Source organism: Sorex araneus, chromosome 5 (genome assembly GCF_027595985.1).
Source record: "Sorex araneus isolate mSorAra2 chromosome 5, mSorAra2.pri, whole genome shotgun sequence".
In the NCBI taxonomy this organism is placed as follows: Eukaryota; Metazoa; Chordata; class Mammalia; order Eulipotyphla; family Soricidae; genus Sorex; species Sorex araneus.
In genome coordinates this window covers 161,779,112-161,792,140 of record NC_073306.1, presented here as the reverse complement: position 1 = coordinate 161,792,140, position 13,029 = coordinate 161,779,112, and the positions used below count along the sequence as shown (strand labels likewise).

General features: G+C 44.9%; 1 protein-coding gene across 3 annotated transcripts in view; it reads right to left on the bottom strand.

Annotated features, from left to right (window-relative positions):
• TBC1D19 (TBC1 domain family member 19) overlaps positions 1–13,029 on the bottom strand; it is a 136,874-nt gene that overhangs the window by 21,363 nt on the left and 102,482 nt on the right. For 2 of the 3 annotated variants that reach the window (XM_055138628.1, XM_055138626.1), the window contains one exon: positions 3,058–3,090. The exons of the other annotated variant lie outside the window; for it this stretch is intronic. In XM_055138628.1, the coding sequence (XP_054994603.1) occupies positions 3,058–3,090 (33 nt within the window). The remainder of the gene's footprint in view (positions 1–3,057; positions 3,091–13,029) is intronic. 3 annotated transcript variants of the gene reach the window in all.

The following is a 13,029-nucleotide window of genomic DNA, read 5'->3' as shown; positions in this document are numbered from 1 at the left end:
ATGTAGAAGCCGGTAACGTGGCTGTTGAAGTTAGTTTCAATAATCATCAATGATCATTTCGAGTGAAGGAATAAAAATAAATTTTAAAATCAGTACCTTTCCCCATAAGTGAAACTTAACAAAACCCTTTTATCCAAGAAACCATAATTGTTTCTGTTGATTTTTTTTATGTAGCTATGAAATGATAAAACTTTAGTCCATTACATACAATATGTAAAAAACATCTATATTTTTTGGGGCCTAATTTAAGTAACTTTTTCTCCCATATAACTGAAGTAATTTACTTTTTATCCAATTCAAAACTACATAAATTTATTTATGAAGTCATATTATACCTACAATATGATTACTAATCTACATAAATGGGAGAGGGAAGGCTGATTTTAAAGTTAAGTGTTACAATTTAAAAAAATAGTCATTGAAACTGAAGTGGTAGAGTACTAGGGTTCCTTGGAATAATTTGTGATTGTTCTAGAACACTGAGCCTAAATAAGTGGTTACCGCAGTGTTTGTGGATGCTTAATGTATTTTTCGGAAATAGCATTCATTGTTTTAGACATTTCACACCGACCGTCTCTCCAGCACACATTTTCTCTGGGTGTATAACCTGGCCCCATAGACATGGTGAAGAAAACGAAGAGGCAGCTTGTCTGACACCCTGTGATGGCATCATTAGCTCACCTCCGAGTCACTCCAGTACGTCTTTTTCAAATGATATACTTGGAACATTTTTTGCAGTTGGAGTTATTAAAATAGAATAAAAGGATAATATTTTTATTAGAGGCAAAAATCATATTCTCAGCCATTTCCGGATTTCCGAGTTTGCTCCTGCTGGGGCCTCGCCCTGCAGCATTGGGGGAGCACTCCCAGTGGTGCTGAGGGGGGCGCTCAGGGCGGAGGATGGTGGGGGGCTCCCATTTGTGAAGCCTGTGCTCCAGTCCCTCGAGCCATCTTCCTCGAGCCAAGAGGTTCTCTGCTGTAAGTCCCTCACTTTTTTGAGAGAAGAAATCTGCCAGGAGGCCACTACAATGTCACATTATGAAATTTCAGGCACTCAGAATAGAACACCCTATAATTCAAGCTCATGGCCAATACTATCAATAGCAGCATAATGCAAAGTTCCTAGAAACCTTGTACCCATTTCATTGGATGCATTTTGTTTATTTTTCAGTGCTGAGGATCAAAATCCAGTGCCAGGGATCAAATAAAATGACTTAAGAAAGGATTCATTATCATGCCATTCACCGTGATTGTGTTGTGTTGAACAAATAGCATTTTATCAAAAAAAAAAAGTGTCATTATATTGCTGATTTTTTAAAAACAAAAGTAAAAAAAATTCTGTTTAATTTGTTTCTTTTAAATTTTCAGTCTAAAGTTTGGATAGTAGAGACAACAATCTTGCACAAGTTTTTATGTAAGGTATGGAAAGGGAATCATTAGGTGGCATTAAGGAGCAGAGCATTCTTCCTCTGCTCATTGTCACTGGGCTGCTTTGCACGTCTCAACCAACGACTCATGACGGAAAGGTTCTGATGCACTCAAAGGGGCACAGGCTGCAGCTGGACACGTAGCTGTGGAGGCCCAAAGGTCTCAGTGTCACTATTGCCGTGGGTCCCAGGAGTCAGGAGAAATTGGGAACTAAAACTCAGTGCTGTCCCTCCCTTTCCGTTCTTACTGACTTATGATTGTTTGAAAATCTAAAAGACCTAAAGATAATTAGTTCAGAATTTAAGTCATTTTGTTTTATACCTGTGAGATTAAATATGAAGGTGGATTTCTATTTCCCAGTGGATTCGGAAGTGGCAAATCACATGAGCATTTTCACAGTATGTTTTTTTTTTTTTTATACATATATATTTTACTTTTTTTTTTTTTAAAGTTACAAAGTTCTCAGGTTTATATGTCAGTTATACAATATTCAAACACCCATCCCTTCACCAGTGCCCAAATTCCACCACCAGAAACCCCAGTTTACCCCCCGCCTCCACCCCCTACCCCCTACCTACTGTATAACTAATGAATTTCACTTCATTTTTTCTTTACCTTGATTACATTCCATAATTCAACTCAAAACTCACTATAGTTGACATAACTCTCTCTCTCTTTTTTTTCTCTTTTTCCTTTTCCATTTTTTTTTTTAATTTTTCCCCCTCATCCCCCTTCCTGCGCCTCATAGTATGGTGTACTCCACGCCACGTTGGCCAGCGTGGGGCTTTTGCTTAGCTCATAGTCCAGAGGTGGCTGTTACATTAAGAACCTTCAATATTTCAACAAAAACTTACTGTTATTATTTGGAGTTTCCCCCCCAAGTCTGACCTGTTCAAATGGAACCCTTTCACATTGATGACAATTATAAATGTTAAGTCGCGCGGACGCGGCAGCGTCCGCGCAGTTTTGGATTTCTGTATAAAGTCCTGGGAAAATTCTGCCAGAAATTACATATTTCCTCCGTTAGTCGGCGTGGGGCAAAGGCTTAATTCACAGTCTCCATACATGGGTGCAGGCACTTGCTGGAACCCCAATTCCTAAAGCTGTCTCTGGTTCCCGCTTGTTCCACATCCACCGGCTCTGCAGGGGCATGGGCGCCCGGGCCGAAAACCCGGCCGGCCGGAGCCGAGCACGGGCCCGACTAGGGCTGGCTCTGTATCCTGCGGCTGTTTCAAGTTCAAAGCACACATTTTTTTTTTTTTTTCCGCGCCACCAAGTTCGTACCTTCTCAACGGACCCACAAAATGTCGGACTCCACGCCTTCTCCCGGAGGGGAGAGAGACCAAGAAGGAAGGTTCTTTCCTCCGTTAGCCGGCGTGGGGTAAAGGCTTAATTCACAGTCTCCATACATGGGCACAGTATGTTTTAATTCTGATCTGTTCAACAGTCATCATTTGAATGATTATATGATGAACCCCCCACCGAACATACAAAAACTAAACTCAAGAGTTTCAACATGTTCACAATAACTTATTAAATGTATGGGTGATGTGGTATAAAGTGGAATCTTCATGTTTGATTTTTTAAAAGTATAATAAAAAACAATGACTATTTTAAAGCCCAACTTACCATACATTGAAAATCCATGAAAAGGGATGACACCTAAAAAATAAATTCACTCAAATTAATTTACCCACTAAATTACTAGTAAGCTTTGGAGGATTAAAATCCTAAAACAAAACATAATTTTTGCTTCTACTTTATTCTAAAATGTTAGAAAAGATATTGATGGCAACCAACAAAAAAGATGTTTTCTAATACTGTTAGGAAAGAAACTAAAGGTATTCAATATGTATCCAGTTAGGTTTCTATTGATAATGTTGGAAAATAAAAAGTTTAGCATATGTTTCAAGACAGGACAAAAAAACAGAAGGCAGATCACAGAGCTATATTAAGAAAAAATTATAATTTTAATAGATACTGCCCTAAAACAATTTCATCATGTTTATTAGAATTCAATTAATTAAAAACTAAGTGTTTTTAATAAATAATAGGACTGGAGTGATAGCACAGTGGGTAGGGAGTTTGCCTTGCATGATGCTGACCCAGGTTCGATTCCTCTGTCCCTCTCAGAAAGCCTGGCAACCTACCAAGAGTATCCCACCTGCACGGCAGAGCCTGGCAAGCTGATTGAATTGGGCATGAACTCCACATTAAATTTTTAATTCAAAATGTCAACTTGATTATTTTTATTATTATTATTTAATCACCATGATATAGTTACAAAGCTTTCCTGTTTGAGTTTCAGTCATACAACGATCAATCACCCAACCCTCCACCAGTGCACATTTTCACCACCAAGGTCTCCAGTAGCCCCCATCCCACCCCTCCCCCTGCCTCTATGGCAGACAATATCCCTCATACTCTCTTTTGTTATGAATAGCATAAGATGTTGCGTGGCTTCCAGAGTGGCCGTGTGCTCCTGGAATTCTAAAATTTTAGATAATTAGGGTCTGGAGAAATCTCTGCAGTGAGCTGCTCAGCTTGAAGATTCTTTTGTGTGTCTCTGGATCATGGCTGTTAAGGAGCTTAAGGAGCAGCCAGAGGCAATTTGTGGGCATGACCTCCAGGGTCCCATAGGGGGCGGGGGAGTGAGGAGGACTGGCCCATCCCCTATCCCTTGAGCAGAGGCAATATCTCTTAGGGAGTTATTTTAAAGGTCACGTAGAGTATTTCTAAGGATGAATGTTCATTCTCAGTTTAAAACATCCGGCAAGACAGAACATCTTGACCCTGCGCCAGGCTTTCTTCACTGGGGCTCCTCGGAGGGTGGGGAAGGGGGTGGGTTAAGTTTCCCTCCCCACCCCAGCAGAACCCCGGCAGCCGAAAACCTCCACAACCCAACCACAGCCATGCTCAGGGCCACTCTCCACAGGCTCTGACGAGCCTTACCTATGAGGGAACCTGTAGAAAAAACTCAGGTATGCGGGACCCGTGGCTGAGACCTCCAAGCCTGCTCGATCGGTACTGGACCTCCTCTACTCAGCTCCCCAGTTTTCTAGTAGCTTGGCAGCCACACCCACAAACGGCCCCAGCGCCATATAATCTCATCAATGGCCAAGATCCAGAGACTGAAATAAAGCTCCTGGAAGAGAGCAATGCAGAATGCCCTGAGCCTCTTATACTCTAGCCCATTGATGTACCCAAATTAGCACACATTGTTTGGTTTTAACATACATGCTTGTATTCTCTTATACAAGGGCTTAAATGGCTCCAGGATGAAATACAACAATCTTCACACACTTTCCTCTTATTGTGGTGGAAAGGTCCATGCTGGTGGGATTGATGTTTGAATATTATCCGTAATAAGTTATTGTGAATAACTTTATAAAAATAAAATATATATTAAAAAATTTAAAAAATACTCATCAGCCTCTTACATAAAGTCTCTATCTATGCTTAAAGCTATTTTATACCATACTGAAAAATGACTAGGTTTTTTTCTTATTCTGGTTTTCTTTTTCCCTTTGGGAATACAGACAATTAAAATGTATTGAGATTCTGGAGGAAAAAAAAAAACAACCATCAATAGGGAACACATTGATTCCAACACAACTCACAGAGTTATTTCTCACATTGAACCAAACATAAGGGGTTTAATATCCCCTCGTGGCCCAATTTCAGAAATATCTGAAGACACACTATACTCTTGCCCTGCCCCTATCCCCACCAGAGCAAAATTTTGTTTTGCCCAAAGATTTTATACATTTCTTGAATGGTTCCTCGGGTAAGGCAGTCTCTATTCCATTTTCCTTTGGATCAGTTTTAGTTCAGCATCGTCCTTGAAGTGAGGGAATGAACACCTCTGAATACTTTCTTTCCTATGCACTCCCTTCCATGGCTATGATAGTACATTTGTGCAGTTATTTCTGATGTAAGGATTCTATTCTAATAACTGTTACATTCCTTTTTAGTGAATCATTCCATCATCTCTTTGGATTCTTGTAGTTATCAAACATAGTCTTACTCCTCCTGGTTCCACATTACAGGAAATTTGATAAGCAGATAAATTCTCACCAAAAGTGTTATAAAATGAAATGTTGAACAAGACCATAAGGGTTGGACTTATTTCTAGAGACCATCTGCTATATGGATGGTGGTCTAATAACACAGTGGCATCCAGCGCTGAAATCTGCGTGAATTAGACCATACTGAAGTGTGAGCCGGTCATAGTGTGTGCTGGCATCAATGTGCTAATCTGTACCCTTTGTGGCTAAGGGCACAGACTGGGGGTGAGGCAGATGGAGTGGGGTGTTATTCTTTTTTTTTTTTTTAGATTAAAAAAATTTTTTTTATTAGAGAATCACTGTGATATACAATTACAAACTCCTGAACTTTTTTTTTTTTACATTTCACTCATACAGTGATCGTTTATCCATCCCTCCACCGGTGCCAGCCCTGAGATTTTTGCAGCCTCTCCTTACTCGTCTTTCCCAATGATTGGAGGCTCTTACAGGTCAGGGGAATGAGACCTATTACTGTTTTTGGCATATAGAATACACTATGGGTAGCTTTCCAGGCTCTGCCATGCGGTTGGGATACTCTCGGTAGCTATAGCTGGGCTCTCTGAGAGGTATGTATATATCTGTTACTGTATTTTGGATATGAATATGCCATGGGGAGCTTGCCAGGCTCTCCCAAGTGGGCAATAGTCTCTCGGTAGCTTGTCAGATTCTCTAAGAGGGAGAACTAGGCTATTAGATGCTTCTGGGAGCTTGGTTTTATAGTCTCTGGATGTTGGCCCTTGATGAGATTACACGGTGCCAGGGACAGTCTCTGGGTGTGACTGTGTAGCTACTGGAAATGGGGGATCTGGGTGGAAGAGGCCCAGTCCTAATCCAACCAGCCTTGGAGATCTTGGCCCTGGGTCACGCACACCTGGGTTCCTCTGCCGGCTTCCCCATGCGTGAAGCCCATCCGAACATGTGGAGAGTTGCCTGAGCATGGCCGTGACTGGGTTCTGGAGGTCCTCACACACACACTCTGCACGGCAGAGCCTGGCAAGCTACCCGTGGCGTATTCGATATGCCAAAAACAGTAACAAGTCTCACAATGGAGATGTTACTGGTGCCCGCTCGAGTAAATCGAAGAGCAATGGGATGACAGTGACAGTGATTTGCTCTATGAGACAGGTTCCAATGGCAGGTTGGATTATTCTTTTCAGTTCTTTAGTAACACAGTGGGGTGTTATTCTGTATGTTTTGGGGCAACTCCTATAACTTGTTGTTTGTTCTTAGTTTTGGAGCCCCTTCTGTGAGTTCTCAGGGCTTACTCTTGACCCTACTCAGGGATCACTCCTGGTGAGCTGAGGGGACCATCTGGGGTGCTGGGGATCGAACCTGGGTCAGCACTGTGCAAGGCAGGTGCTTTGGCCACAGCACCATCTCTCTATTCCCAAGTTTCATAATATAAAAAAAATTTTTTTATTAGTGAATCACCGTGAAGTACAGTTACAAACTCATGAACTTTCATGTTTGCATTTCAGTCATACAGTGATCGTTTATCCATCCCTCTACCAGTGCCCATTCTCCTCCACCAATGTTCCAAGTATCCCTCCCCCCACCCCCATACCATCCCCCACCACCCCATCCTGCCTCTGCGGTAGGGCATTCACTTTTGTTCTCTCTCCTTTTGGGTATTGTAGTTTGCAATAGAGGTATTGAGTGGCCATCATGTTCGGTCTATAGTCTTTCGGCACGCATCTTTCAACCCGAATGGGTCCTGCCAACATCCTCTACTTGGTGTTCCCTTCTCTATCTCAGCTGCCTTTCCCCCCAGCATGTGAGGCCAGTTTCCAAGCTGTGGGGCAGACCTCCTGGTCTTTATCTCTACTACTCTTGGGTGTTAGTCTCCCATTTAGTTACTTTATATTCCACAGATGAGTGCAATCTTTCTATGTCTGTCCCTCTCTTTCATAATATTTTTTATTTCATAATATTTTCAAGCTTCAAGCTTCTCATCTGTAAATCAGGTAATGTTAAAACCTATTTGATGTGATTAAACGTGATAATGCCCATGGTTTAATTATTAATAAATAACGTAAGGCCTTAATAAATACTAATTATTGATGTTATCATTCATAAGTAAGCCCATTATTTCTTTGTAGTTTCAAGAAGTATTTTTACCAAAAGAGAACATGGGGAAAAATCCACATTAATCTGAATTAGCACGTCAGGTCAATCATTTTTAGCATTTTGTATGGCATCACTCATAAATTTCCCAATATCTATCTCTTCCTAAGTTCCTGTAGTCTTCTAGAATGTACCACAGACTTACCTGTCCAATTCTGCTGAACCCCTGTTCTTTATAATTCCCCGCTCCATTAGCGGAGCAGGGTTAGCGGCCCTGTTGTTCTCTTAGTACTGTCCGACGCTCTCAGTGTTGAGCACCGGAGAACTCACTTTCCTCCTCACCAGGAGGCAGATGCCGTGGACATGAACTCTTTCACCTGACTTTTATGTTCCTCACATCTTTGTCTCAATTTCCTTGGGGGGGGGGGGAGTTGAAGGGGGAGGAGTCTCTAGAGGAAGATGTATCTGTATTCTTGTTCAGAATCTGTGTGTGTGTGTGTGTGTGTGTGTGTGTGTGTGTGACTCTGGTGCTGGGGGGGGGGGGCTGCTCCCAGTGTGCTCAGGGGCCATGCAGCGCTGGGGATGGACCCTGGGCCTCCATCCAGCGCCCCAGTCCTTCGCGCCAGGCCCTCAGAGCTGGACCTTGCCCTTGACTGGCACAGAGGCTGGGAAGCTCAGGCTGCCTGGGCGCTTTGAAAGGATTATTTTCAAACCACAGAGAATGATGGGTGGAGACCCTGGAGGCCGTGAAACTGGAAAATGAGGGTGGTGGAGTGAGGAGAGAAATAACGGAGGGAGGGGGTGGGGGAGCCCGCCCGCGACGGGGTGGCCCGGGAGGCGAAGCAGCGCGGGGCAAGTTCGCTCAGGAGAGCAGACCCTGCGCTGACAGGCCTGACAGGGCGGCTGCTCTTCACTCCCACCAAGGCGGCAGAGGCCGGGGCAGGCCGGCAGAGCACTCTCCTAGACGCTTCCGCACAGCAGGGAGCCAACAACACCGTGAATCTGAAGAATCTGAAGGAGGAGGTGGGGATGGAAGCGAGAGGAGGAGGGGAAGGGGCGCGGAGCAGGGGTGAAAGCAAGGACGCTCCTTGGAAGGAGGAGGCGACGCTGTGGGCCTTCCTCCCTGTCACCGGCTCACTGGCCCTCCCCAGACCTGCAGTGGGGGGCGAGCGTCTGCGTGTGAGAGCCCCACCAGGGGAACGTGCTTCTCCCAGGCCTGCTCCCGGCCCCTCAGCGTCTCCGAGGCCTCACACTGGCCTCTCTCCTCCCATGGACGCCCAGGGCGTCCCTCTGACACTGTTCATGGCCCCCGACTCCTCGCGACCCGAGTCTTCAGGGAAGCAAATTCTCAGTGATCTTCCCTTCCTTGCTCCCCCTCAGCCCGTCCCACGCAGAGGTGACTGTGCCCCCGTCCCTCTCTCTGGCATTCGGGGTACTGAAAGCACCAGAGTGAGGGCCGGTAGATTTGTTTCTCTCCCAGCCCCACAGGCACTGCATGACACGGGCCAACGTGAACACGGCCGCTTCTCCAGCCTCTGCCGCACAGGACAGGGCCCAAGGGGGCCCAGTCCCATCCCTTATTTTATTTACTTTTTAAAAAATTTTATTTACTTCAGTTTGGGACTGCATCCGCAGTGCTCGGGGGGCTATTCCTGGCTCTCTGTTCAGAGGAATGGGAAAGCCGGGGATTACCTGAGGTAACCTGAGGTAACGCCTGCACTCTGCACTTTATCTTCTATAAATGAGATCTCTAATATCTATTAATATAACGGACATTTGAGAATTTATATGTGTATTGTGAATGCTTATAAATAAAATAGGATGCTATGAGAATTGTTTAAGAATTAGCAAAAAGGACTAGTAATTAAGGAATAGGACCCAGTGTGGAAATTATAAATGGCAAACAAACTCATGGGACGTGGATTTGAATTCGGTGTGACTTGAGACGATACTGTGAGTCCTTATTTTCATTTCCAAACATGAGGGTAAAAAAATCCCAACGTCACTGAGTTGTACTAACGTGCCCTTTAGTTCAACGCATCTAAAGTGCGCCAAGGTAGCGCTGTTCGGGTGCAGCCAATATTCAATCACCTTTCGACATTTTGGCTCTCAGAAGAGCAGCTACCACTTTAAGTATCAGCTTAAACGTCAGAAATATTTTTTCTGCCAGAATTAGTAAGCGTTCACTTCAGCTTAATTAAGATTATCCAGGGCTCAGGACGCCAAAAAAGGACACGCGGTTTGCGGTGTCGAAGAAGGGCAAAGTCAGACTCTGGCAAAGCCAAGCAGGAGGCATGAGAGGCAATGAAGGACCATTAACACTCTAGGGCACATACCACCCTGGGCATTTCTTTGATCTCGGAGGCTGTCATGTTCTTGGCCAGTTTCGCCAAAGCCCTTTCTTTGCCTCTCGTCACTCCAGGCTTCATGGGTCACGTTTCATCCACCTGGCCACTTTCCGAGACAATACTTCTTCCAGGCCGTGCGTGCTTGAGCCCCACCTCTTCACTGACCTCAGGGTTTGGCCAGCCTTCCGTGTCCGTGTGTGCTTATTTTCAGATGCTAACCTTCCCTTACCCGACTGAAGAAAGACTAAACTATTGGCTGCTCCCTCTATTCACTTTGAATAACCATATAATGATTGAAAGGGCCTGTGACATGGCTCAGAACGGTAAACGTCATCAACAAAAATAATTCTTGAACTGGATGGACTATAAATAGTAAATGTGAGTCAGAAAATATCCTAAATACTAACATGCTTTGCACTTACTAAATATTTTCCCCCCATTTCCTCACTGTCTCTATTAATACTAGCATTCGCCTTTGTACCATAATGCTCCCATCTGATTCGCTTCGACATCGCCTAGGTTAAAGTGAATTTTTTTAAAACACAGATTCCTTTGGGATCATTTAGCACAGTCTATTTGTTGGTCCAAGTAACCCTTTCCTGTTTACTCTGGTCCTGCACAGAGGTTGGCAGGGGCAGGGCTTTGGGACAATGGCTAGACTGTTCTCAAAAGTTACTTCCATTATTTTTCCTGAATCAGAACTTCTGTCACTAAGCTTCCCCTAACTACCAACACATAGCCATATTTAAATATCTAAAATTTGTACATTAAGGGCAAAAAAAAAGAGAGAGAAAAGCCAGTGGGCAATGCGCAGGGCTACCCCCAGCCTGGGCTGCCTCCGGCAGGGGCCGGGGGGTGTGCAGGGCCGAGGGTCAGGCCAGGGCTCCTCCGGGCAAAGCACATGCTCCGGTCCTTCGGGCTATCACTATCTGCCCACTTCAAGAAGTTCTTAAATCAGGTTTTCAATTTTTATATAAAGTGCCACAGCAAATGAATTTTGGGTTGTTAGCTGTTTTGAATTTAATTCAGAGATGACAAAGTACCCCATTACTTGTCTGCTTGACACAAGTAGATTTTTTTTCTTTTTGGGTCACACCCGGTTATGCTCAGGGGCTACTCCTGGCTCTGCACTCAGGAATTACCCCTGGTGGTGCTCAGGGGACCATATGGGATGCTGGGAATTGAACCCGGGTCGGCCGTGTGCAAGGCAAACGCCCTCCCCGCCGTGCTATCACTCCAGCCCTGACACAGTAGATTTTAAATGGCACGGTGCCCCCCTTTGCTCCAAGACTCCTTTCCCCTTTTCTGTAGCGAGGCACTGTCCTGCGCACGTGCGATCCCGGGCGTGAGATAACCAATAGCGTAACTCCAGCCCTCCTGGCTCAGAGGCTGGAGTCTTGGGCCATCACCAAATGCTCCGGCTACTCTGATGCGGGAACCTACTGCACTCGGCTGGGATCCACAGCCTGAGCGTCCTGAGAAACTAACCGTCTTCTCTGGTTTTAGGGAAGCAAATGGCATCAGCGAACTGCTTGTCTTTGTCAGACCTGTGTTATTTCTCCCACGGCTTGTTTCTTTGTGTCTGTTTCTCCTTTGTTCTTCTACATTCATTTCCTCCTTCCCTCACTGACCTATTCCGGTCATGTTTACTGGGCACTGACTGTACGCCACGCACACTTCTACGTGCTGGGCATGTTGGTCACCAAGACGACTCCAGGCCTTTGTTCTCCTGGAGCTTACGTTTCATTGGACACTTTCACGCAACACAAGAATTCAGACGATATGTTTAAAAAATATGAATCAGGAACGGGAGGAGAGCTGACCCAGAGAAGACTAGAGCAAGGAACCCCTCAAATCCTGACTTCCTGCTAAAGCCAGGACTGAGCTAGGAAAAAAAAAACCAGAAAAAATAATATTTTGTTGGATTCTAGAATCTAAAGAAAAAAATCCAGCCACCGAGAAAATGATTAAGAAAAAAAAAAAAAGTTGGGTTTTGGAAAAAGAGCAGGTGATAATTTTATTTGCCTCTCTCCTCCCCCTCTCTCCCGCTCTCCTTCCCTCTCTCTCCCTCTTTCCCCTCTCCCCTCTCTCCTCTGCCCACCCCCCCCACCCCCCACCCCCCCCCCCCACCCCCCCGCTCTCTGGTGGCTGGTGGCTATGAAGACAGTATCCTGTGTTCCTCCTGCAATTCCTGGTGTGAGTGAAGCAATGTTAGCCTGGAAGGAAAAGCAGCTGTGGGCTAACAGACTGTGTGCACAGGAGGCCTGGGTTCGATCCCCAGCACACAGAGACTCCCCAAGCACCACCACTAGCATAGAGCCTGGAGTGCACCCAAAGTGGTTGACCAAAGATAAATAAAAGCAATTGAGTCTGTCTTCACCTGTTCAGTTCCTAGCTTTTTAAAAAAATTTTTTTTGCTTGTGGATCACACCTGGCGATGCACAGGGGTCACTCCTGGCTCATGCACTCAGGAATTACTCCTGGAAGTGCTCGGGGATGCTGGGAATCAAACCCAGGTTGGCCGCGTGCAAGGCAAATGCCCTACCTGCTGTGCTGTTGCTCCAGCCCTAATTCCTAGCTTCTTAAACAGAGGGCTGCAGTCCGCTATGGGGTGATGTAACTGAAAGTAGGGGTCATGAAAAACATTCTAAAATAAATTTATGCATTATAGGCAAGTAAATGTCTGATTTGTGTAGCTACGCTATATACCTGGGGTCCTGTGAATATGTCAGAGCAAAAGGGCTTCCAAGTGGTAAACCCTTAAGAAGCCCTACTCGGTCCGACTTTAGGGGGGAGAAAATCCAAACAATAATAGTGAGTTTTTGTTGAAATATTGAATGTAATCAAAGTAAAGTGAAAGTAAAGTGAAATTTATCAGTTATACAGGCGGGGTGGGGGGCTGGGGAGGTGGGAGGAGTGGGGGAGGTATACTGTGATTCTTGGTGGTGGAATATATATGCGCACTGGTGAAGGGATGGGTGTTCGAGCATTGTATGTTTGAGACTTAAACCTGAAAGCTTTGTAACTTTGCACATGGTGATTCAATAAAAGAATATATTTAAAAAAAAAAAAAAGAAGCCCTGCTCTAGTTGTTACTGTGGGACTGAGCTGAAAGGCACCGC